This window comes from Lynx rufus, unplaced genomic scaffold (assembly GCF_022079265.1).
Source record: "Lynx rufus isolate CCGP_SWC_20201006 ecotype Redwood Valley unplaced genomic scaffold, mLynRuf1.p SCAF_6, whole genome shotgun sequence".
Taxonomy (NCBI): Eukaryota; Metazoa; Chordata; class Mammalia; order Carnivora; family Felidae; genus Lynx; species Lynx rufus.
In genome coordinates, this window is record NW_025814878.1 from 110,375,045 (window position 1) to 110,401,760 (window position 26,716).

The 26,716-nt window shown below is 43.5% G+C and overlaps 1 protein-coding gene across 4 annotated transcripts in view; it reads right to left on the reverse strand.

Annotated features, from left to right (window-relative positions):
- Positions 1-42: 42 nt before the first annotated feature.
- Positions 43-26,716, reverse strand: part of RNF8 (ring finger protein 8) — a 33,247-nt gene continuing 6,573 nt past the window's right edge. For 2 of the 4 annotated variants that reach the window (XM_047102210.1, XM_047102208.1), the window contains 6 exons: positions 17,072-17,812; positions 14,573-14,635; positions 12,080-12,169; positions 9,868-9,975; positions 7,733-7,937; positions 424-542 (listed from right to left, as the gene is read on the reverse strand). In XM_047102210.1, coding sequence (XP_046958166.1) covers positions 526-542; positions 7,733-7,937; positions 9,868-9,975; positions 12,080-12,169; positions 14,573-14,635; positions 17,072-17,812 — 1,224 coding nt within the window. In that variant the 3' untranslated portion in view covers positions 424-525. Of the gene's footprint in view, positions 543-7,732; positions 7,938-9,867; positions 9,976-12,079; positions 12,170-14,572; positions 14,636-17,071; positions 17,813-26,716 lie in introns of all 4 variants that reach the window. The other 2 variants (XM_047102211.1, XM_047102209.1) reach the window with 2 other exon arrangements.

Here is a 26,716-nt window from a genome sequence, read left to right on the forward strand (position 1 = left end):
AGGGAAGAAGATAAATACACCAAAGCCCAGCTGCACAACTGATAGGCTTTACATTTTATTTCCAGGAAATGACATCTTGTTTTCACAAAGAGGTATGCCGTCTTCTCCAAGAGAAGCTGTCTTAGCTTTTAGGGGCAGCCATAAGGGCACACCCAACCCGTCCAAAACAAATGTCGACAGAGGTGCTTCTGAGGTACCGAAACAGTAACAACAACAATAAATTTAAAAAGCAGAACAGAAATACATAACCCATTCAACGCGCAGTGAAGCCGAGTCTATTGAGTACCCTGAAGCAGTCAGTGCGGTGAGGACCAGTGGCTCTTCAGACAATGGTGGCCGCAAGGCTGGCCGACATGGAGGCTCAGGAGGACTTCCTAACTCAGTCTCTGTCCCACGTGGCTCCATCCCATGCTCTATCTCAGAGCGGCCCAAGACCTGTCCACAGGTCTGTCCACAGAGAATCCTCTAGACCATCCCAAGCTCCCACTGCCTGGCAGTCCTTCGAATGCCCCTGGAGCATCGTCTTCAGGACAGTCTCTTTGCTTTGAAGAGAAAGAAAAGAGAATTAAAGGAGGAGCCTGCATTTCCCTGGCCTGGCCTCCCTGCTGCCACGCTCCACCTCTTCCCCACACAGTGAACCAAGAAAACAGACCTCAGAGTACATCACTCTGTTCAGAGCCTGATCCTCATTCGTCCCAAGAGTAAGAGTTCAAGTCCCATTCCTTCCAAAGGCCCCCGAGGTCCTACAAAATCTGTGCTGCCCCACCTCCTAGTCCTCCCCCATCACACGCTCCATTCCAGCCACACCGACAGCTTCGCTGCCCCTCCACCTCCCCAAGTGCACTCCCCACGTGACACTCTTCCCCACGTGGCAACACGGCTGCTGCCTTCGGGGCTTTACTCTAGTACTGCCTTATTGGTGATGCCTTCCTAGGCTACCTTATCAAAAATGGCAATGCTCTTCCCATCACTCCCTGATCCCTTGCTTTGTTTTTCTCCATAGCACTAATCCATCAAACTTATTAGATTTTCACTTCTCTTTCTATTTCTGGAACCTAGAGCAGCTTGGCACAAAGCTGGCCCTCAATGAACATGTGTTGGAGAATGAAGGAATTATATACACAGCACTAGGCAGGGAGAGGTGGGGACAGTGGGGGTGGGAGGGACAATTTACTGCTATTTACTGTTTCTGCTTCCTCAATTCGGGGAAGCAGGGATCCTGGCCTAAGGACACAACAAAGCCACCAAGGAGACTGTCCCCTTCCCTGAGACTGAGGTCCTAAAGACTTGGTAGGAGGACTGAAAGGATTGTAAAAGTTCCTTTTCTCTACTTGTGGGCAGCCTTAGAGAGCTGAGAGAGCCAAGCAAGACTCTCTTGCGTGCAGCTAATGGCCTCACCTAGTAGCTCACAGAAAAATACAGAAGCCACAAAAAAGAAATTCTCTCAAGCAAATTTCCTTGCCCACCCTCCCACATGAAGCCCTTCTCTCTAGAAGATAGGATGTACCCTTTCACTTAAAAAAAACCTTTTTTTAATGTTTTATTTATTTTTGAGAAAGAAAGAGCGCAAGCAGGGGGTGGGGGCCGAGAGACGGACACAGAATGCGAAGCAGGTTCCAGGTTTCAAGCTGTCAGCACAGAGACCAACATGGGGCTCAAACCCATGAACCGTGAGATCATGACCTGAGCCAAAGTCAGAAGCTTAATAGACCGAGCCACCCAGGCACCCCACCCTCCCACTTTTAAAGGCTAATCCCCCCATCTGTGCTCTGCATTCCCTACCCTGCCTTCCAAAGAATCTGGCCCTACCCACCATCTCAGGTTCCCAGCATCTCCTTCACAGTCTCAGCAACTGAACACCACACAGAGCTCTCATTTCTTTAAAACAAAACAAAACAAAACAAAACAAAACAAAACAAAACAAAACCTTCCTCCTCCAACTACAGCCTTCTCTTCATGCTGTCCCTATGGTCTTAGTCGTAGCCAAATTTCTTAGAAGACCTGGTCTATCTTACTTTTCTGTTTTCTCTACTCCTTAATCTCACATTCATTCTCCAATTCACTGAAAACTAGCTCTGACCCCACCATTCCTCAAACTTGTACTAAATAAAGTCATCAATGTCCTACATTCCTGCTGCATCCAAAGGGCAATTTTTCATCCTTATGCCTGCTCACTTTTAGCCTCAGCACCTGGCACTTAGTAGAAACTAAGAAGGAAAGGCCGAGAAGAAAGGAAGCAAGGAAGAGATGTTTTTTGGGGGTTGGTTCTGGTTCAGGTTTCATGAGACAAAGGTAAAAGAGGTCCAAACTCTCCAGAGTAGGAAAGCAGAAAGCAGTTAAAGCAGAAGCCCTAGCCAGGAATAGGACATGACAGGTCTTATCAGATTTTTTTTTTTTTTAATGTTTATTATTTTTGAGAGAGAGAGTGAGGAAGGGGCAGTGTGAGAGACGGGGACAGAGGATTGGAAGCAGGCTCTGTGCTGACAGCAGACAGTCTGGTGCGGGGCTCAAACTCAAGAATCATGAGATCATAACCTGAGTCGAAGTTGAACGCTTAGCCAGCTGAGTCACCCAGGTGTCCTTGGTCTTATCAGATTTCTTAAGAACACAGTAGTAGGCAGTTGGGCAACATATATATCCAGCTAGTGCAGAGAAGCTTCAATGGTGTTATACCTGATTCTATGATATTCTATGGGAGCGGGAGGAAGAGGCATATTCAGTGACCCCAGTCACTCTCCAAGATCGGTTCACTGAAATCTAAACATGTTCTGTGTTTGGGGCTCCTGGGCAGCTCAGTCAGCTGGGGCTGACTGACTCTTGATCTCAGCTCAGGTCTTGATCTCAGGTCTTGATCTCAGGTCATGAGTTCAAGCCTCATGTTGGGCTCTGAGCTGGGTGTGAAGCCTACTTAAAAACCAACCAACCAACCAACCAACCAACACGCTCTGTGTTCATCTAGAGTTAAGTGTAGGAACCAAGAAACGCTAAAGGAAAATCTGTTTTGGTTAACGACACTACTCTGTATTTACACAGGTGGTCTATAATAAGAAGTTCCTGAAAGTATTTCTATATAAAGCAAATCATTAAGTTACATGTTCACGGGGAGGGAAGATCCATTTTTTCAGAAAACCAAAATAACTCTATTTTATCATTAAGAAGACAAAAAAGCCCAGGAGAAACTTCTGCTGAGGAAAACAGCAATGAATGATCTAAAGTACCTCCTGCTACACCCCTAGAGATGGCCAGAGCTGCTCAATACTTACTTCTTTTGATGCTATAGCGTGTGCTCATGTTCTTCCCCCAGACCCTTTTACCCAGGTGGACAAGCCCTGGCCAGTAAGCATGTCAGGGGCTCACCAGAGTTCTTAACTCAGTGGGCAGGTAGTCAAGGTCTCTTTGCTCCGGTATGGTATGGTTCTCTCAAACCAGTCATCTATACATTTGGGGTACAGTGAAGGATCTTTAATTGCATCCAGGAAGGCCACTCTCCTAAACTTTCCCAAGGTTCCTACAGTAAGGTGCTTTTGGTGAAGGGGAGAAGACACTCCATGACAGAGCACTAACGTCAGCAACAGGCTTTTGACCTCTAGAGGGAAGGACACTCACAAGTCTAAAGGACTATATAGTCAGCAAAAAATCTGAGGTTCTAGGACTTCATGGGCTGCTATTCCACATATTCCAATTAATCCCATAGCTGACTTCTACTAAGATCACATTCCCTTCCCCAACTGGGCGGACAGTTCCTGTGCTGCCCTTGTTGTTTCCAACTATGCATTCAGAGATGCCAATAAGGGTGATGGGGGAGACACCCATCAAAGGACAAGGAAAGGAAAGACAACAGACAAAAGAAGGGAAGGAAAGGAAAAATAAGGGGCAAAAACGGGGGGTGGTGATGGAGAAATAAGAAAAAAGCTTCTAGTAATAATTCTAATTTTGTATCCCGTGACAATTTTGCAAAGGGAGAATTTTTAAAAGTCAAAAATTTTAAGAGTTCAGTGTTACACACTATTTGAGTGCATGCATGTGGACACCCCACCCCATGCCAACCTTGTTGAGAGCCGTTTCCCCTAGACAAACTGTTGTAAAGCCAGCCAGGCATGCTGACTACATGCACACGAGTCTCTAGTGGCAGGACTGGGTGGACTAAAAGTACTTGCTAACAAGTATTCTCTCTGGATGAGGTCAACTTGCCAGACACTGTTACTGCCATTCCCACATACTCCTGTATAAGGCTTTTCAGCAACGGGTGATGGGCAATATCAAGGAAAGCGTTCCAAATGGGCAGGCAGATACTATCTTAAGCGGCTGCCAGTTTCTCCTGTCCTGGGTCTGGATCACCCTCCACATAGCCTACGGGAAATTGGCAAGAGCCACAGGCCAAGTGGTGTGACCCGAGTCTATCTTCCTAGAGACCCTTAACCTCTGGAGGGGCCTCTGTCTCACAGATTCAGGAAAGCTGTGGCCTATACACCTTTCTCCCCACCTCAACATACCTGAAGGCCATGGCGCACTCCCACCAGTAGCCTTGGTTCAATACAACAGCATCAAGGGAGTCAGGGAATTGTAGTCTGAAAAGCCCCTAGACTGCAAATCACTATTTTAAAGGACCAACAAGATTTTATTTCTAGATAATTTGGTTTCTTCTTTTCTGAGCACAACCCAAAGAAACTGCAAGGGAAAGCTAAAAGTGAGAACGTTCACACTCTGTCAACCAACATTTAACGAGAACAGAACAAATGGAGGAAGAGGAGGAGCCGACAGAAGACTCTGCTCTAGCTCCTCACCAGCTCCAGAGGGAGATCCTCCATAGGGAATGTCAAAAAAATGTCTTCCTTTCAGAAAATCTCATGTCAATATCCCAGAGAGCCACAATTACTCACGTGACAAGCAATTACTAGATGTTTGTTATCTGCCCCAGCTTCAAAGCATCCTTTCTCTAACAGAGGATCTAGTATCCTAATACTCTCCTCATGTCCTCTGTATAATCTGGCCTCACAGAGTTTACAAGGGATCAATGGCTCATCAGTCATGAGGCATCACTTCTCCCATGGGGATATGGAACTAGAAGACAACAAGCAGCCAGGGAGGCCTGGAGTGGGGCTGCCTTGGTGGAATCAGCATACTACACTGCCACAAGACAGACAGGTTTCCCTCCCTGAATTTGTGATAAGAGCAACCCTTGTCCAGGAGAAAAATAGCCCTACCACAGTGTCAGAACTCTGACAATTATAGGCTTGCCAATCCTGGTTCCCAGATCCTTAGTTTGGTCCTTTTCAAAATTCCCATGCACTGGGGATTAAAGCAGTTTTCAGTTGGTAAGGAAGGTTGGTATTTGAACTAAGAATTTCCTCTAACCCCTACACTGCAGACCAGTGAAGCCACTGATGGCTCTGGCACATATTTCCCTAAATCGGTACTCAGGGCCTTCTGTCGGTCTCTGGAGAAAACCTCAAAGCTGCACTCCCTGTGGAAACTGAGCCTAGTGCCATCGAGTGCAACAGGGAGGCTGCTTCAGTTTACTGTGTAGGCTCCTAGGTTTACCAAAAAGGCAGACAGGCACCCTCTTTAGCCTTTGGAGGGAAAAGCGTGTGTGATATAATTTAATGTGCATAATTAACTCTGTGTGAGGGGAGCCAGAGGTGAACTTAGGACATAGGGCTCTTCTTTCCCTTTCTAGTACTACATGAAGCCATCTACTGTGCTTGCATTTGTGAGAAGAAACCCAATCATTGGTTTGGGGGAAGAAAGTACATGGGTGTCCCCACCCTGACACAGACCCAAGCCAAAGGCTGACCTTGGCTAAATCTGGGTCCCAGGTCACTGCTCCTCTCAGAAAGGGAAGAAAAAAGAAAACTGAAGGCATCTACGACGCCTCGGCAGACACTTCTTAGGTCTTGACTGTCCTCATGCTGCTCCAGCACCATGTAGATATTCTGTCATGTATGGGCCACCAGGTGGGCACTGCTATGAACATGTCACTTCTTCTCAGGCCTGTGCTTTGTTTGTGCTGAAGCCTCTGCTTGGAAAGCTACAGCCCTGGGAACCTCTAAGACTCAGTTCAAATGACACTACTTCCATGCGGCTTTCTACTGTACCTCTACCTGCCCAGGCCAAACTGTCTGCTCCTCTGCAGTGTCCTAGCACCCTCGTGGGGAAATTGTCACACTTCCGACCTGCCTTTCTACCTCCTCCATAGACTGAGTGCTGTGAGAACTGAGACGACGCCTTATGTATCTCTTTATCTTGGTATGGAGGTACTGTTCCTGTAAAAGTTGATGAAGTAAAAAGTGAGGAGAAGAACAACAGGACTCTGCCAGAATCAAGTGGCTCCTGGGAGGTAAAAGATCTATGAGAGCTCAGACTGGCCACAAAATCTATTAGCACACAGCTGTCAGAACAGTGGAAAACATCCTGGTTCCAAAGAACCACCTGAGGGCTGTCCCACTCTCCCACAGGTCACAAAGCCTTCCTTCGGCAGAACAGGCTCAAGCATACTTCCTGCTCAGCACCCGCTTTGCCTGGCTCTGCAACAGGCTTGCTGCCTCCACTCTGGCTGACCAGCTGAGGTCCAGTTTCACACCACAGCTGCCTGCACATCAGCATCAGATTCCTGGCCCTACTCAAAGTGGCTGACGTCTGTGGAAGGGCTAGAAGAAAAGAAAGCGGTGGACAGAAGATCCTACTCTTAGCAGTGTAGCTGTTAGGCCTTCTGTTCCTCTGGACTTAGAGAAAGGTATATCCAAACCCATAACATATGAATATGGGTTATCAATGGCCAGGTGGTGGGAAGCACGTGTAAAGGCAGTGAGCTTCTTGGTTGTCTTCTCTGCTCAGCCTTTTTGTGCAGCCAACTGACTTCATGGCACTTTGGCTCTGGTGACTTCCCAGAAGGTAGTGCTGTGCTGGATTCTTAGAGGTACTGAACATGATAACCAGATCCACCCTGCTTCTATGCACTGTCGTCCCTGCCCAATAACCAACCAATCCTTCCTCCTATCCATTGGTTTCCTTGTGCCCGGCCTCAGGACACATCTTTTGCCACAAGGATATTCGAGTCTCAAGCGGAGAGGCTCTATAACCCCCAACACAGCAAGCTCCAAGCATGAGGAGATCACTCGTTTGAATGAACAGATATTCACCAAGGAAGAATGGTTCATTAGGGGAACTCACCCACCCCCACTTCCCCAATCTCTTTATCCCAATTCTTTCCAACTAGGAGACTAGTTGGTAAACATATTAGGATCCCCAAAGATTAAATTTATCTCTCTAGTTTAACATTATGTCCACTTTGTGTAATTAAGCTGTGACTTATTATAAAACCTGTATGCGTTTTCTTCAAGCATTCTCCCATTTGTGAATCTCTGTTTACCTATTTATAACTGATAGTGTACCCAACCCAAGGTTTTTCCAACACTTGGACAGCAATTGAACTGTCTTGAACAACAGCACCATCTAGTTATCAGCACAACAAACCATCTGACCTTGTGTTTTCTACGCACATCCATATACTTAAGCCTCCCCCTTCCCCACTGCTCAAATACATGCACCCATTCTCCCTCAACTCTTAATCACATACTCATTACCTTTAACTCTCTTTATTTTTTCCCATTTTTCCCTCCTCTTCTTTGGCCTAAGAATCATTTATCTGACTCTCTTACCCAGCCAAAAAAATCTGCTTAAGTTTATAAGTCTTTTGTTGAGGGGACTCACCTTCTTGTTCACACTGACTCACCTTTTCGTTCCCTAATGAGGACAATTCGTCGTTCTTTCACTTCTGAGCTCAGATTATCTACCATCTTATTAATGCAATTGTCCAGAACCAGGGAGTGGGTTTGGGATTTGATGTCCTTCCGACAAATGGGACATTCTACCTTTCGCTTCATCCATTCACTGATACAGTAGGAGCAGAAACTGTGGGCACAGTTCAAGGTGACAGCCTACAATGGGAATGTGAACACACATAACAGAACCGTCATGCTTACTTTCCCAGGGCAGTTGTGATCTCAATGCTAAGACAGGAGTTCATTCCCAAGGCCAAATGGAAATTTAACAATAATCCCATCTACAGGGCTTATGGAGGGTATCAGAGTCATTCCTGGGGATGAGAAATTTTAAGGTTTAAGTTAGATGATTCATTTTCTTTCTCAAAGGTAAGTTCGTAGACACAGGCTGATTTGTCTACCTCGTTCCACCAATTCAGACAACACTGTCAACGCAGATTAGCTACCTTGCAAACAAATGTCACTGGACACAAGTAGGACTAGGAAGCGAGTGAATATACAAATACACCACTAATTCCCTCATGGAAAATAAATATATATCCTGCTAATGGTGAATCAGAACTTCAATTTTAATATACGAAGGGAAGCACATTCTAAATACTCAGTACATAGAATGGTAGGAGGCATATCTCTACTCAAAAGAAACTTAAAAAAGTAAAATATATGTAAAAAATGACTAAAAAGTCTGGGGAGAAAGGAACCAAGATAATAGAAAAAATGTAATGGGTTCACTGACAGTGACTGAACTCTTAAGTAAATAAACCTGTCAGAAGAGGGAAAGCAAAAGGAGTAATTCCAATGGTCAGATTTCTTCTAGGGTCCTTTTCACTTCTAAAAATATAAACCATCCTCTTCAATAGTCTGTTTAGGTACATCTCCTAAGATACAAGTTTTTCTGAGGCTCAAAAGTCTTCATTCCTGCTTTTAGGATGGCAGCGGAAAATAACAGAAATTATGCAGTTTTCAAATGCTAAGTTGAGCACAGAAAGCCAACTAGGAGATATTTTGTTAACTGTATGAGATAAAGCCTCACAAATAGGACTAAAAACCTGTCTGATTAAAGTAAAACCTCTTTCCAATGCTGACTTTAAGAGGTGACCGTAGAAAAAGTCAGGCAGTGTGCTGTAAACAAAGCACAGGTCAGGTTGTCTCTTAGATGTCTGTGCAGATGCCCTAGGTTGGCTAACTCATCTCCAATCCCAACCCCCCTTTCCTTGCCTTCCTCTAGCAGAATCCTGTCAAAGCAACATGGAGTTTCTCCAAACTAGGGAATCAAATGACTAGAAACTATGGAGGGAAATTATGACCTGAAGTCAAATTGGATCCAGAGCAAAAGAAACAGATCTGCTTGAGAGGGATTTCTCGGGAGGCTAATAGGCTCAACCTCCCAAAAGACTACCAGAAAGAAGGAACGAGTGTGTGCATGCATTTTCCTTTTTAACGAAATCCGAAAAGCACAGTCATTTAACAAAACTTGAGTTTAAGATCAGTGTAAGATGAACTAGTCACAAATGGTAGAATTTGTGAAAAATAAGGTCTATGCAAAAATATGACAGGATAACAAATGGTAACCTAGGAGATGTTTCATTTTCATAGGGAGCCTCAGAGTCCCTGAAATATGTTCCACTTGGCTGCTGAATTCCCCAAGTGACCACACATCAGTGACATTTACCACCCTGTTAAAGGCTGCACTATACGCCCACTCTCAGAACTGCGTCCATTCAGAGTAAAGAAAGAGAAGCTTTACTGAGCAGCTTTACCGATACTTCAAAAATCTAATGCCATGTGGCCCTGTTTTCTCTGAACAGCAAAGAAATAAAGGCTTCACTGCAGCTAAAAATAGTGATTGTACCAAATAAACACTCAACACCACATGAAATAAGAAAAAGGATCAGTGAAGGTAAAGATGACTACAAAAACAAATGAGACATGGCCATCTCTAGAGGTCACTTTGAAGTCAAATAACTACAATAGGTTCCTAGAATAAAAATCTCTTCAGAATGTTTCCCTATAACAGAACTGGCGTAGCCAAGGCTCCATTGAGGGTTGAGAGATCAAGAAGACATAAGCCACTGCTGATAATTACCTCAATGAAGTATTCTGAGCAAATAATACATTGGAGCTCATTCTCCAGCACATCATTCACGTGGCTAAGAACTTCCTCCTTCTGTGCTTGCACCTTCTCCTTCTCCTCCTGCAAAGACACATAACCCCACCTGTCATGTGGATGACCCAACAAGAATGCAAAACAGGACAGGGAACAGGGTTAATTGTCTGAAATAGGATTCAAGATTCTAAATTAAAAATTCAACCTGGCACAGTGTCTTGAGAATAAAAACCCTTTCTCTAAGGGTGACTGTTCCTCAGAACGGCTTTCTAATATAGGGCATGGTCTTCCTTTCTTTCCTCTCTCCACTTTTTCTGTATTTGCACCGTAGCTTCTGTCTCCTTTCCCAGAGCTAACCAAATGAGAAAAACTGAAGGCAGCGTACTAACCCCAGCAGCCACCCAAAACCAGAATGAGGCATTAAGTATCCTATAATTAACAGCAGTTTAGAGGTGATATAAAATCATCCCAAGCAACCAAGGACTCACTAGACATGAAAGAAAACAATCCATAGGGGCAGGAAGGCTGAATTAGTTTATAAGGTCCCCTGTGTTCCTTGCAGCTGCCTCTTCTATAAAATAAGGATAATACTTCTACTCCCTGGAGACGGGAGGCTGAGAGATGGCCTCTTCAAGTACCTTCAGGATCCAAACTCTATGATGCTTGCCACCTCCTACTCCTGCAGAGGTCTGCAGTCCAATTTCCCTGTGCTTTCCCCAAGAGGTCAGACCACTTGTAGACATACATTTTGGGGAGGACCCTAGGTGTGCTCTCTTGAAGACATTTGTCTAAATTAGCTCTCATCCCTAAAACTGAAAGTGCCAGGAGCCCCTGAGGGGAAAGAAAAGCTATTTAGGGCATATTTGAGTGGCTAATTTTTCATCTTTTATTGTCCCTTCTAATCAAAGCAAAGACTATAACACTGCTTAGGGTAGTGAAGAGAGTATGTATGTACCCATTTTCATTAAAGTCCAGTTCCCTGAAAACCTACAAATTGCTAGGTTTAAAAAGATATGGTGGCTTTTTTGGAAGTTAAGAAAGGTACTATATGATTTAAACCAAGGATAAGGATAGCAAACCAAATGAAAACTGAGGCTTCTCCTTTCTGTATTCTGCTGCAGGTCTGTCTGTGGGGAAGGGTGGGCTGAGAGATACAGACAGTCTTGGACATCAATTTCAGGTCAGAGGTTCCAAACTGGTGGCCTGTGGACTGGATCTACCTGGCAGATTTGTTTAGTTTGGCCCTCAGGTATTAAAGAACAAAATAGAATAAAATTGAACTTGTTGCTAATATTTGAAAATTGGGATAGTTCACACAAACATTTGGATTTCTATCTTCTGTGGAAAAGTCAAAGGATCTGACAACACTGAGCTTGCATTTCTGGGCAGCAACAAGTGGCTCAGCAAAGAAGGGCTGCCTCTTCGGGATGGGGTTGGGGAGGGGTGGCAAGTGCCCCTTTCTGGTGTGTCTCTGTCCCTGCAGCTTCCTACTGTGATCTTTTTTTTTTTTTTAATTAAAAAAAATTTTTTAATGTTTATTTATTTTTGACACAGAGACAGAGAGACAGAGCATGAGCGGGGAAGGGGCAGAAAGAGGGAGACACAGAATCCAAAGCAGGCTCCAGGCTCTGAGCTGCCAGCACAGACCCAACACAGGGCTCGAACTCACAGACCGCGAGATCATGACCTGAGCCAAAGTCAGATGCTCAACCAACTGAGCCACCCAGGCACCCCTTCCTACTGTGATCTTGTATCCAGGCCACTTCACTCACTTCTATTACCACTCTAACCCTGGGGGGCACCTGAGTTTATAACCCCTAATTTAAGCATTCCACTGATTTGATGTGAGAAATAATTACCTAAATGCATCAGGATGAACTGTGTTTTGACTACACTACCCCTTAGCTTGTGTCAGTGGACTACTCTGAAGGAGCATCTACCACAGCCAATGGACTAGACTGCAGGACGTGAGTCTCATTCCCAGCATTTCACTTCTTCATGAGGGAAGGAAAAAAATATTGTCTTAGAGGCAGACCCTTCCATAGGCCTGAATCATTTTACAGATTATTTCCCCTAAGGCAGGGAACAGCCATAATCTCTCTCTTTATTCACCACAGCAACCCTTGCACCGTTGGAAATGCTGAGTTGCATGTATTGACCAAATTCTAAACCTTTATCTTTTTTCTAGTACCTTGGTCTGTTCCAATTCTTTGTTCTTGGCTTGAATAATTGCTTCAAAGTCCTTCTTGCTGCGGTTTAGCTCTTCCATTAGAGCCCGATGCTGCAGAAACATAGCAGATATGTATTCAAAATGGGCTACACTACATATTTCCTTTTCTCCATACACGAGCCTGCTCCTTCCATCAGTAGCTTTGGTTCAAGGGATCAAGGGATTGGCAATTTCAAGATAGCCTTTGTTCCTTCAGGACATCCCACTTACCTGCTGCTTTTTTTTAGAGAAGGGGGGGAGGTAGGGAGGAAGGTCATCAAATCCATTAACCCCTCTGAAAATAACCCAACCTCAATGGCCATCCAAATCAACTAAGGAACTTTACACTGCCTTCCAGATTCTGTAGGTTTGGCTGGGGGCTCAGGAATGTGCATTTTTTCTAAAGCCACCCAAGTGATTCTAGGAACTCAGGAACTCAAGAACAAGTAAGTAAATCTGAGGCTACCCAGTAATGGGAGTGGCTTTTAATAATCAGGGAGAAATGGGATTTCTAGATCATCATTTTCATTGAAATAAAAAAGACCTTTAACCTATTTATTCTACAAATCACATACTACATACTTGTGAGGCAGTACTGCCTGAACCCTGCCTGTGTCTTCTGGAAGCTGACAGTTCATTTATTGTGACTTACTGCCTACAATGCATGTCAAGAGATTCCACATCTATGAGAATTTCTGAGCACCCTCACGCTTAAGTATAGCTTACACTTTATTTTATTTTATTTTTTTTTAAACGTTTATTTATTTTTGGGACAGAGAGAGACAGAGCATGAACGGGGGAGGGGCAGAGAGAGAGGGAGACACAGAATCGGAAACAGGCTCCAGACTCTGAGCCATCAGCTCAGAGCCTGACGCGGGGCTCGAACTCACGGACCGCGAGATCGTGACCTGGCTGAAGTCGGACGCTTAACCGACTGCGCCACCCAGGCGCCCCTAGCTTACACTTTAAATCTCACCTCCAATCCTTTTTTAAAGAAGGTGGAATAAAGGTAAGTATTTCTGAAAAGATATTACTCAAGAAACAAATTTTAAAATGTGTGGTCTCCCAAAAAAAGTTATATCAGATGGCCTGGGTATTCATCTTGACCACTGATTAGATGTATGTGCCTAACTTTCTCATCTATAAAATGGGAAAACAGGTGCCCCATCCTACATCAGTGTTGATAAGAAAATAACAGATATGAAAGCATTCAGAAGTTTTAAAAATTGCCTAGTAAGTAAAAAAGAATTGTCACAGAGGGACCAACAAGGTAGACCAAGAAACAACCACTGTTTCAGTTGAGAAAGTGGTATGTCCCTCAGGCATGTTGTTACAAACCATGACCTAAAAGTTTCCCATTTTAGGCTAATGAATGGAGACTGGCCAAGCACCTCATGCTAAATATTTTCCTGTCTCTGGGGAAAGGGTGAGGAGTCGTGGGTACAAGGTACTCAATGATCACTTGGTGATTTCCAAGCAGCAGAACCTTACTCTTTTCCAGCCAATTTCAAAACGGTATCTCAATACAATTTAATAAAGCTCTAAATGAGAAATATACCTACCTTCCCACCCTAGAAAATAAACAAGCTTAGAAAATAAAATTCAAAAAGACTGAATAAATTTTCATCTAATTCTTTTCAAGACTATTTGTGCACCCCTCAAGGAAATCAAGGCAGACATCCCCACAAAGATTACAATAATACAGGGCTGTTGGCACTCTATGAAGGTTGTGAAGTAGATATGCAATAAAAGACCATAAGGATAAATTCACCTAAACAAATTCTAATGCAATTGATCAAGGAGATTTGAACCATCTCACTAACCTCCTGACAAAACTTGCATTAAACTACTAATCATAAACACATAAAGTTTAGAAGATAAAGTGGGTTTAAAAGATGCAAAAGAGCTTGTAAAAAAATAATCAGAAGATAGTCAAGTTACATGAAATAAATTACAGGCAACCTTTTAGGGGAATTTTATTCCTGTGAGCCTTGCCCTTTCAGTAAATCGGTATGTTCTGCTGACTGTTAAACTACATTCTCAACCTGACCTAAAACGCTTAATTGGAACATTCTTGAATGGTTTCTGGATGGTTTCAGCTCAGGAACAGTGAGGTAATAAAGGCCCTTGCAGGCTCTGGTGGCCAAGTCATAGCTTGAAATTCCCCTCTGCTGCCCTCACCTTTCTGGAAGTGCAGACACTTCCCCAGAGAGCCTCCTAATTGCTACAGGCTCAGTTCCATCTTCACTAGAGCAACTTCTGCTCAGATGAAGATGTACATTTTCATGCTGAGGTCTGGCATGTCTGTGAGGCCAAATCTCCGACCTGATGGTATGAGCAGCTGTTGTCTGCAGACTGGAGATGCCACAGAGGTGTGTGCTAAGCAGAAGAGGCAGCCAGTGGCCATGTGAGGTCTGGCTGCCTCCCACTTCCCAGCCCACTATAATCTCAGTACAGTGGCAAGAGGTAAGTTACCTCCTGTAGAGCCTGGGCCAGCTGTTGCTTCAGGTCCTCTTCTCCTTGTTCCTTCTCCAAATCCTGCAAAGCCAAAAACAAAATGGAAAATTTCCCTGCAGGGAGGGGGGGGGGAAGAAACAAAATCTAGCAACAAGCAGAGCAGACTGGCTCCTGAGAGCATCTGGAAACGATAGGGGGCAGGGAGCAGGTGGAAAACCTCCCGTTTCACTTCAGGCTCTTGGCAGGAAGGGATCTGAGCAGAGTTAACTGCTCAAACACTGCACACCTGAGGGCTGTCACCTGCAAGCTGCCACTCAGGTTGTTCTGGAGAGAAACCCTGGGGTAATACTCCAAGTGTCCTTCACTGGCTAATGTCATGACCCCCAGAAAGATGTAAACTGAGAGATTCTAAGCCACCAAATATCTAAACTCGGGATATAATCCCCCAGGTTGACACTCACAAGCTCCACCATGTTTCTTCGTTCAATTCTGGCCACGCTGTCTCTTAGTGTGAGTATCTCTTCTAGACTGCTTCTCCCCCTTGCCTGAGCTTATGCTGTTTTCTCTGTCAGCCCCCTGTGATGTGGATGTCTTCCACATCATCATTGCCCTACATTCAGCACCTTCTACAAGAACCTCTGAGCCTTTCCCTCATTAAGAACTGCCTACCCATTTAATATGCCAACTGGAAATTGTTCTCTAGGGGCGCCTGGGTGGCTTGGTCGGTTAAGCGTCCGACTTCGGCTCAGGTCATGATCTCACGCTCCGTGAATTCGAGCCCCGTGTCGGGCTCTGTGCTGACCGCTCAGAGCCTGGAGCCTGTTTCCGATTCTGTGTCTCCCTCTCTCTCTGCCCCTCCCCTGTTCATGCTCTGTCTCTTGTCTCAAAAATAAATAAACGCTAAAAAAAAAAAAAAAGTTAAAAAAAAGAAATTGTTCTCTAATTTAAATATATTAACTTAAAACTGTTCTGATTATTATATTTCTTAATGGCAAGAACCATTTATTAAGCCTCTTAATAACCACCTGATGTCTAAGTATACTGCCATAGGTGCTAAAAAAAAATCTGTGTGAAGTAGTAGGAGAAGAATAAATCCCTAGGGCTTGGTGGCAAAGGGAAATGCAGCTAATAAACAAAGGACTAGATACATTTCACCATGAGCCATTTCTATATGACCATCTAATACCCACAGAAATTCTCTAAGCCAGTCCTTTTTGCCTTTCTCTACCATTCTGATATAGAAAAAGATTTTATAACTATATCCTGAAGCATACCCAGAGCAGCCACACATATTAATTAATAATAACTCTTGTTCCTGAACACATTAGCCTTTAAAGAGGCTTCTGCTCTGGTGAAGGTGTCATACACTAAATATGTAGAGATAAGCCTCCCTCTATTAGCTTCAAGAACTAGTCCAGGCTGGGTAAGGGAAGCAAAAAGGTACACATAAACAAGCAATGAATATCCTGAGAAAGACCTATTTAATCCATGGCCTTTGCTAATGCTACCAGTTCAAGTGGAAAGCAGAGATTAGAATGAAATTTTTAAATTGTTCCAAATTTAGTCAACACTACTGGTTATTCCTCACCCTGAGCAAAGTAAACAAAACAGAAAAGCTTATTCACTTCAATCCTGATTGGTCCTTTTTATTTCTAAGTCAACAATGGGGAATTCTTGACATTCAATATTACCTGAGCAACGAGATGGGAGTAAAATGTATGCTTCTAGCCAGATTGGAAGTGACATTTTCAGCAGGACCAGAAATCAGCTCTAGCCTAGAGGCTTTGTGCAAGAGCTTGTCATCTAAGCAAATGACTCAGGGATGGGGACACATTTGGTCTTACCTTGATACAGCTAAGACAATCATTCTGCCTCCCCGCTAAAGGCACTGTGGAAAGTGGCTTACCACTCAACCCAACAACTGAGTCACAGTATACTTGTCCCCTCCAATGCTAGTTGCTCAGGATAGAAACAAAAACATTTTCTGCCTTTCTAGGCTCCCACTTCCTAGGTTAGCTAGAGTTAACTAACCATCAGAGCTAGTAAGTTGCCAGGTACAACAAGGGCAGAGTAACCACCTGACTCATAGCTGCCTTGAGGCTAACTGGTTTGGCTTTGACACACCAAAGAAAGATAATTCCTAGGGACAACTACTGGTTTAGTTGGAGTGTACTGTGGTTCTGTGGCACCCTGACCTTCATCCAACCCCTCTCTGAATCTGCCTCAGTTCTCAGGTGCCTCAGCTTTATATCCTGAGATCAATTGCATCCTGGCTGGCTCTCCCAGCCCCCTTCAGCCAACACAGCACCCAAACTCTGGCTCTTGGTCATCGTGCTGAAGCCTTAACCCTGCACTCAACTCCCTTCTCCCATCTAAGTCTTCTTCTCCCATTCTACCTCCTGTTCCTGGCACTCAGCATGTGGTCCCTGACCCAGAAACAGAGAGCTATGGCCAGAGGCCCACCAAAGGCCTACCCACCCCTGAGGAGCACTGGTGTCCCTTCCTCCTATGTCGTACCTGGAGATGCTGTTCCTCTTCCTGGAAAGTCTTCTCTAGCTGTTCCACTCTGGCCTGTTGCTGGGCCTGCTCTGCACACAGCTGGGACTGTAAGTCCTGCAGCTCCTGCTCCATTTTTACGATTTTCTTTGAGTTCCCTTTTTGGGTCTGTTTTTTCACATTCAGTACAGCTACCTGTTTTTCCTGCATTTGTGTTTTCAGCTTCAGAATCCTGGACATGGTCACCCTGAACAGTGCTAAGCTGCTGTGAGATGCTGAAGGGTTTGAGGCTTTCTGCTTCTTATGATGAAGCTCTATGACTTTTGTGGAGCCAGGGTAAACATGAACCTCTGTGGCCTTCTCACTTGGCTCAAGAGAAGTCAACTTAAGATCCAAATATTCAGAGGGCTGACTGGCCACTTCACCTTTCCCATGAGACTTCACTGGTTGACCAGATTCACAAGATACTTTACTTATTTTGGATTTCAAATTTGAGGGGCCTTCAGCTCCAGGGCCCTCTAATTCATCCAAACTAAATTTCCTTTTAGTTCTCAATCCCTTATTTTTTCCCGTCATCTGGTCATTCTTTGGGGCAAGACAAGGATACATCCTGTCCCACTCTTCTTCAGTAACTTCATATTCATACTCTGCATTCTCCTTATTTTCCAGAGGTACCCCAAGCTGGATGTGGTCTCCCTTATGGATAGAATAGACATTTAACGGTTCTAGACGTTGTCTGTTCAGCCAAACACCATTCAGACTCTAGAGAAAGGGAAATAAAGACAAAATAAGCTTCATGATTTTCCTCCTCTTAATGGAACGTTTCTCCTGATGCTACAAAAACTTCTGCCTTTTCAGAAGGAAAACCCCTGAGAACAAACAGAAAAGGTTGATAAACCATCACCCTTAGAAATAGCATTCCTGAAACAGCTTTGGCTTTTTACCTATATTTCACATCCATGCCTCCACAGAGAACTGCCTGTGTAACAGGCAGGAATTACCTTATTGCTGGCAGATGAATTACTCAAATAAATGCAGCAGCATTAAAAGAAACTGCAACTGAATAGCTCCTATTGACCTAAACTGGGGGCAATGGCCCAAGACTGGAAAAATGGCTATTAGCGAAGGAAGTAGTATCTAATGATGAGGTTCAAAAGATAGGCTTAGCCAGGAAAATCACACAAGCACTGTCTCTAAATGTGGTCCCTGAACACATTGGTGAATGAGCAAAGCACTTCCCAGCACACATACATAAACCTAAAAAGAGTGTATCAATACCTTGTACTGGGGTCAACCTGCAGGTGGGATCTGACCCAATTAATAGCACCAAAGGTCCAGGGGGTAATACAGCACAGTGGTTAAGAGCTGGAGCTTTGGTTCAGACAGACTTGAGTTCATAGCCCAAATGCACCACCTTGGGTTTATTAGTTGCATGGCCTTCAGCGATTTACTTAACCTCTGTGTCTCAGTTTTACCTGTAAAATAGGGATAGTACAGTTCCTAACTCATACTGTTCTGTGAAGAATGAGATAATACATGTAAAACACTAAGCACAGTGACTCACATATAATAAATGCTCAATATATATTTACTTTAATGACTTAAATTAAGCCGTAGTGTAGGGGTTAAGAGCATGGACCCAGGAGTCGGACTGCCTGGATTTATAATCTGGCTCCATCACTTAATAGCTGTGTAACTTTGGGTGACTTTCTTAACCTCTCCATGCTCCAGTTATCACATCTATAAAATGGAGGATAATAATAGTCTCTCCCTCATGGAGTCTGTGTGGATTTAATGAGATGACATATGTAATGTACTCAGAAAAGTGCCTGGCACATGGTAAGTATTATATAAGTGTTCACTACTATTATTATGTTCTGGCTCAATTGACTTATCAACAGTTATTTCAATTCTATGCTCAGCATCTTGCAAGGTAAATATACTGAGCACAAAAGTAGAAGATATGAAAACAACTTTTAGCAGCTGACTATGGAAAGGAAAACATGAGGGCACACATAAGTAAATGTGGGATTACACAGCACAGCCTATAAATGCAAAGGAGTATCATATAGAGCTGGGCTAGAGAAGAGATGCTAAACAGAGATGACGCATTCTAAAACAGACTTGAAACAAACGTAGGATTTAAAGTTTAAAGAGACAAGTGGGCTGGGGCGCCTGGGTGGCGCAGTCGGTTAAGCGTCCGACTTCAGCCAGGTCACGATCTCTCGGTCCGTGAGTTCGAGCCCCGCGTCGGGCTCTGGGCTGATGGCTCAGAGCCTGGAGCCTGTTTCCGATTCTGTGTCTCCCTCTCTCTCTGCCCCTCCCCCGTTCATGCTCTGTCTCTCTCTGTCCCAAAAATAAATAAACGTTGAAAAAAAAAAATTAAAAAAAAAAAAAAGAGACAAGTGGGAGTGTGCCTGGTTGGCTTGGTCAGAAGAGCATGTGACTCTTGATTTCGGGGCATGAGTTCAAGCCCCATGCTGGGGGTAGAGATCACTTAAATAAATAAACTTGGATGGAAGGAAGGGAGGGAGGGAGAGAAGGAGGGAGGAAGGAAAGAGAAAAAAGAAAAGAGACAAGTGGACATTTTAACCCATAGGAAGGAAGGAAGGAAGGAAGGAAGGAAGGAAGGAAGGAAGGAAGGAAGGAAGGGAAGGAAGGAAGAAGGAAGGAAAGAAGGAAGGAAGGAAAGAAAGAAAGAGGAAGGGAAGAAAGAGGAGAGTGAAGAGAAGGAAAGAGACAAGTGGACAATTTAACCCATAATAAGAACGTATCTTTGGGACACAGGCCAGAGATGAAGGTCACATATGAACTGGGACTAAGACTATATTCAAGTTGGTAACGATAGCTACCTCCTCACGGCTAGAAAAAATACCTGATCAGCCCAAATATGAGGGATGGGAGGCTTGACCATAAGGCACAAAGGATGAAGAATAGAGATTGGATCTCAGTTCTGGATTGGTTTTAGGCCCTTGTTTCTGGTTTTGTGTTATCTGGCCAGAGTGGGGAGAGGGAGAGAAAGACGAGCATAGATACATACAGAAAGACTGGCTTTAACTCACTGCCTTGGCCCTAACCTGGCTTATCTGACCAACCTTCTCCCAACTTTTCTACTCATATTCAGCCTGAGAAATTATGGAGAGTGATCAGTTCTGATTTCTGAAACAACATATGCAGGAATAAAAAGGAGGGGGAGGGAGGCCCAAAGAATGTATTTGAGAACAGTTCTATAGCAGAATAGTCAATTATAGACTATACATAGGAAAAAGGTTTCAGGAAAAGTAGTATGACACAGGAGGCCACCTACTGCCAAGGTATAGACATTTAAGAAGAATCTCAAAGACAAAGAGAAGGTTAAGGAGGCTATAGAAGCAACCTAAGACTAGAGTGAACAAAACCCTAAAAAGCTAGGGTGAACTTTCAAGACGTATTGCAACCCTCCGTGAGATCCTCTGCAGTAACCTGCCTCCTTGAGAGCCCTTTGAGATCTGGAAAATAAACTCTCAAAATTTTCCCATCACTTTTTATCCCTGGATCCCTCTGTTTATCCATTCATCACTCCTTGGTGACATCTAGTGGTATACTTTGGACCACAGCCCCAACTCAGGTCTGTTCACAGGGCGACGGTAGAAGAGGATGAAATTACCACGGCTGTGTAAGAACAATCATGTACTGCCCAGGATATGATCTCAAATGCAACAGCTTAAATAAATCAAACTGGGGGCACTTGGGTGGCTGTCAGTTGAGCATCTAACTTCAGCTCAGGTCACGATCTTCCTGGTTTGTGAGTTCAAGCCCCGCCTCGGGCTCTGTGCTAACAGCTCAGAGCCTGGAGCCTGCTTCAGATTCTGTGTCTCCCCGTCTCTCTCTGCCCCTCCCCCACTCGCACTCTGCCCCTCTCTTAAGAATAAACATTTAAATATATCTATCTCAAACTGTGTTTAAGCCTTTTTTTTTTTTTAACGTTCATTTTTGAGAGAGATAGAGCGTGAGAAGGGGAGAAGCAGAGAGAGAAGGAGACACAGAATCTGAAGTAGGCTCCAGGCTCTCACCTGTCAGCACAGAGTCCGATGCGGGGCTTGAATCCACAAACCATGAGATCATGGCCTGAGCCAAAGTTAAACGCTTAAGCAACTGTGCCACCCAGACCCCACCAAGCCTTTCTTGATAGTTTTCACAATCACCAGTTTGAGCACTGTCAGCAGCAGCAAAGTGATAACCAAAGAAAAGCCTGCCCAGTGACTCTCAGCCATCAATGGGAAAAAAGTGGGATCACCTGTACCCCCTTCAACACCAATTACTTCACTTGATGCTCAATCTCTGTCCAGCATTTTTAATCCGTTTGAGTGGAAACCCAAAGCCAACGGGCAATGTTTTCATGCAGTTCATCAAATGATTTATGTAACCCAGTGGTTCTCAACCCTGATGTACAGTGAAATCACCTGAAAATGTTTACAAGAAATAGTGACTGGGTTAAATGGTCTGAGATGGGGACTAGACATCAGAATTTTAAAAATCCAGTTTATATACAAACACAGAATATGCAATTTGTATCAAGACACAGTGCCCCTTTGCAGTCGACCCTTCCCTCATTCCCAGGCAACTACTCATCTATTCTCTGCCCTACATAGGTTTGCCTTTTCCAGAATGTTGTATAAATGGAACCACACCAGTATGTATCCTTTTGAATCTGGCTTCTTTCACCTAGCATAATGACTTTAAGATTTATCTACTTTGTTGCATTAACAGCAGTTTGACATTTTTACTGCTGAGTAATATCCTAGGTCATGGGTGTTACCAGTTTGTTTATCCAGTCCCTAGTTGTTTCTTCCAGTTTCTGGTGACTATGAATAAAGCCACAAGAACATCCACATACAAGTTTCTGTAAGAACATAAGTTTTTATTAATTTGGGACAGGAAAAGGAATGTTGGATAAGTACATGTTTAACTGGAAGAAACTGCCAAACTGGTTTTCAAAGTGCTGATATCATTTTGTATTCTCACTTGCAATGGTTAAGAGTTCCAGTTACTCTGCATCCTTACCAGCACTTGGCATTAGAAATTCTTTACTAAAATATAACATACAAACATAAAAGTGCACAAATCATAAATGTATAACTAGATGAATAATCACAAAGTGAATATCTCAGTGTAACTACCACAAGGTTAAAAAAAAAAAAAATTACACATTCTCAGCATCCCAGAGACCCCCTGGGCTTCCTTCTAGTCACTAAGCCCCTCCCCCTCCATACATAAGGGGACTGTCAGCCTGGCTTGATGTCACATATTAGTTTTGCCTGGTTTTGACAATTATATAAATGGCATCATATAATATGTATTCTTTTGTGTCTGTCTTCTCTAACTCAATATTGTTTGTGACATTTATCCATGCTGCTGGATATAGTGGTAGCTCATTCACATTCATTCTAGTATAGTGTTTCATTTTAAGATTCTACCATTGATAAACACTTGGGTTGTTTCCTTGGGAGTGAAAATATTGTTGTGAGGTGTGTGTGTGTGTGTGTGTGTATGCAACTTTAATAAATAATGCCAAATAATTTTCCAAATTTGTTATGCCAATCTATACCTCTACCAAAAGACAACTTGACAATACCTGGCATCATCAGTATTTAATTTTAGCCACTCTGGTGGATATGTAGTGGTATTCCACTGTGGTTTTAATTTGCATTTCCCTTATCATTAATGAGGCTGAACAACTTCTCATGAACACTGAACATTTGGATATAATCTTTTGTGAAGTGTCCGGCTCTTGCCCATTTTTAAAACTGGATTATCTTTCTTTTTCTTATTGATTTGGAGTTATGTACATATTCAAATATAAAGTCCTTCATTGGTTATGTGCAGCAAATATCTTCCACTCTGAGTTTGCCTTTCACTTTCTTAATGGTGTCTTTTGATGAATGGAAGTTCTCAATTTTAATATGATACCACGAGTATGTTTTAAAAGAACCCCAGGTAAGCATAAAAACTGGAAACAGGGTTGACAATCACTGCTCCAGCTGCTGGAAGACCAGAAGTTGAACTGTCCCAAGCAACAAGGTGTGTTCACAGACAGTATAATTCACCAGAGACATGAAATGCCATACTGTACAGAAGCATGAAGGTGGGACTCACCAGGGAGCAGATGAATAACAACACGATAGAAGGAGAAAGGTTCAAACTCCATGCCCAAATCTCTAGGACTGAAGGCAAGAAAACCCACCAAGGCATTTCAGATGGACCCTCAAACAACCAATTTTCTGAAACAGCTGGATATGAATACCTACAATGAGCCATCTGAAGAGCTTTCCAACTGAAATGCACACAACTACAATATTTTGTGTGCAGAGTCAGCAGTCCTCCACAGTTTTTCTTTTTTTTTAAGCCAACTTAAACTAAAATTGCATTTGTTGCAATTTTTGTATCTGTACTTAAGCTTTCATTTTCTGGCCATTCCAGCATATAAGAGAGACCATTTAATGAAGAGAGAATGCAGTTCTGAGTTTTGAATTCTTAGAAGTATCTACCTCTTGAAAAGACTTGGCAAATGACTTCAAATATGACCATAACAATAACATCCTGCACGTGAAATTCAAATCCTTCATCAGAAGAAGAGGACTGCCGAGGCATGGTGCCAGAAAAAAGCCACAAAGGAAAGGAGCGTTTGTTAAGGAAAAAAAAAATGTGGGGGGAGTGCTTTTACCTGTAAGAGTAGTTGCTCCATCAAAACACTTGACTCACAGCTTCTCTTAAAAATCAGTTACCTCACAAATGGAATCAAAGCTAAGAGGCTTAAACCAGAAAAGGCTTGGAAGAATCAGGAGCCTACCTTTCCTCTGTATTATCTGTCTGAGACCTCAGAGAGGAATCTCATGGTAACAACAGCCCTGGAAGAAAACATACACAGCTAACACTGGAGAGCAGCCCAGAAGCACAGGCATGATCTGTCGCTGGCATGGGCCACCTCTGTCCCTGAAGCTGACGTTCAAGGAACAGTAAAATCAGTCAGTTGGTGGCTTCCCAACCTTTCAAAATCTGCTATCCCATAAATGGTGTATGCCCATACTACACATCATCAAAGAGAAGAGCACCGGAGAACTTACCTCTATAATACTGTAATCCCATTTCTCAGACAGCCAACTCTGATAAGGAAAATGTCTTTTCCTAAAGTGGTTCGATATAAGCTATTGCAGGGGCTTTAAAACCTGACGTCTATGACTTAGATATGTATAACTAATTTTTTTAAATCATGCAACCAGTACAGGTTTCCCCTGCTATCCAAAAGGAGAGTGCTCCCATGAAGCCCTTCTTCATAAGCCGCTGGTGCAAAGTAAAGATGCAACTACCATTAACTTACATGGGAAAATATTTTTATTGTTCTCAGACACATAATATAGCCTCTTTTAGGCTTTTCTGATACCTTAGGACATCACCTGCTAATGGAAACACAAAATAAGTCAAGATTAAAACACTGATGCTCACAGACACAGTTCAAAACTATGGAACCTTGGGCGCTTGGGTGGCTCAGTCGGTTAAACACCCAACTCTTGGTTTCAGCTCAGGTCAGGATCTCGAGGTTTGTGCAATTGAGCACCACGTCGGCCTCTGCGCTGACAGCACAGAGCCTGCTTGCGATTCTCTCTCTCCCTCTCTCTGCCCCTCCTCCGCTCATGCACAAGTTCTCTCTCTCTCAAAATAAATAAACTAAAAACAAAAAAAACAAAACAAAAAAACCCCCACAACTATGGCACCGTGAAGCTGAGATGCTGAGTGTAGCTCCCTGTGAAAGAGCTCCCCGGTGCCACTCTCAATGCTCTGGTGCATGCTGCCTCTATAACAGCTCGCTGCAAAACAAATGCTAAGCGCTATTTTCACCTTATTTTGTAAAAGTGAAAATCCTCTTCTGATTTCTTTTAGTTAGCAAATACAGGTACCAATGTAGGTCTCTTGTAAAAGCAAAATGTAGGATAGATAATGTGAACTTTCCAAAAGCAGGACATATCTATATAGCAAATCACTGCATACCTCCTTGGTGTTTGACAACAGGACATAGTAGAGACTTATTTGAGTTCCAGCCCTGGTTCATTCATTCACTTCAACAGTCAGTTAGAAGGCCCCTGGGCAAGTCAATTTATCTCCCTGGGCCTCAGATTCATCTGTTCCCAGAAGAGATTAACCTTGATCATCTCTAAGGCCCCCTTTCAGTGCCAATTTCTATTCTGCTCATAATGTCTTGCCAAGAGTGCCAAACCAATTTACTTAGCACTTACACTCTCTTCTTCAATATAGTGCCAACTCAACTTAATTCTAGTCAGGAAGGTACTTTCTCAACAGCTTAAATCTAGCAGTTTTAAGCATGCAAAATGAGGCAGGCCTGCAGGATACCTGTGAGACTGTGAATTATAATAAGAAATATACATTTGGCCTTTATCCCTGTTTCTAACCACGGAGCTCCTAAAAACTCTTGGAATTTCCTAAGTGGTGAGACGGAAAGGCGTCTTTTGTTATGCTAATGAGGCAACTTTGGGACCATCCCAGGTCACCTAAGGATGGGGGTCTAATTGCTAGGGGAACCAACTAAGTAACCGGAGGGTTGAAACTTTCAGTCCCACCCCTCAACTTCCTGGGAAGGGAGAGGGACTGGTCGTTGAAGTGATTACCAACAGCCAATGATTTAATCAATCATGCTGTGTTATAGAGACTCCACAAAATCTCAAAAGGATGGGTTCAGGGAGCTTCTGGGTTGGTGACTATATGGAGGTGTTGAGGGAGTGGAATACCCATATAGGACATGAAAGCCTTGTGCCCTTTCCTGTATACCTTGCCCTACACATCTCCTCTGTCTGGATGTTCATCTGAATTCCTTACCATATCCTTTCATAATAAACTGGTAAACTTAAGTAAATGTTTCCCTGAGTTCTGTGAGCCACTCTAGCTAACTAATCAAATCCAAAGGGGAAGGAGGTCATTAGAACCAGTTGGTTCCAGTTGGTTAGAAGTACAAGTAAACAACTTGGACTTGTGACTGGCATCTGAAGTCCAAGGAAGGGGTCCCTGAAGCCTCCAATCTACAGCTGTTGGTCAGGAGCATAGGGGTTAACCTATGGAATCTGATGCTATCAGAACTGAGTTGAATAGTAAGTAGGACTCCAAGCTGGTGTCCCAAGCACTGCTTGGTGGTGTGAGGGTAACTGCACCCACCTCAGAATTAGTCTCAGAACCATTTAATACCCTTCTTTCTAACAGGTGTCTTTACACTGCTTTCAACCAGAGCAATGTAAGATGGCATCTGAAGACATTTCATACTTCCTAATTTTTAGCTATCAACATGAGAATTTCTCTCACGGCACAATCTCTATTTTCACCATACCCCTGAGTGCTTGTATATCTATCTGCACATTAGGCACTTCCTAATTGCTGGGCTTTACACACTATTTCACCTCCCTTAGTATTCACACCAGACCAGTGATTTTCAAAGATATTCAAAGGAAATCTTCCTCAAAACATGAATATGTAAAACAGATTAAAAAGGGGGTGGGAAGTATTTGCTCTGATTGAAAGGAATAGGGAAGGGAAGGAGCTAAGTCCAGTCAGCTCAGCTCCCTCCTCCTCCCAGTGCTCTGAACCATAGGTGTACTCCAGAATATTCATCAGATTTCCAAGGTC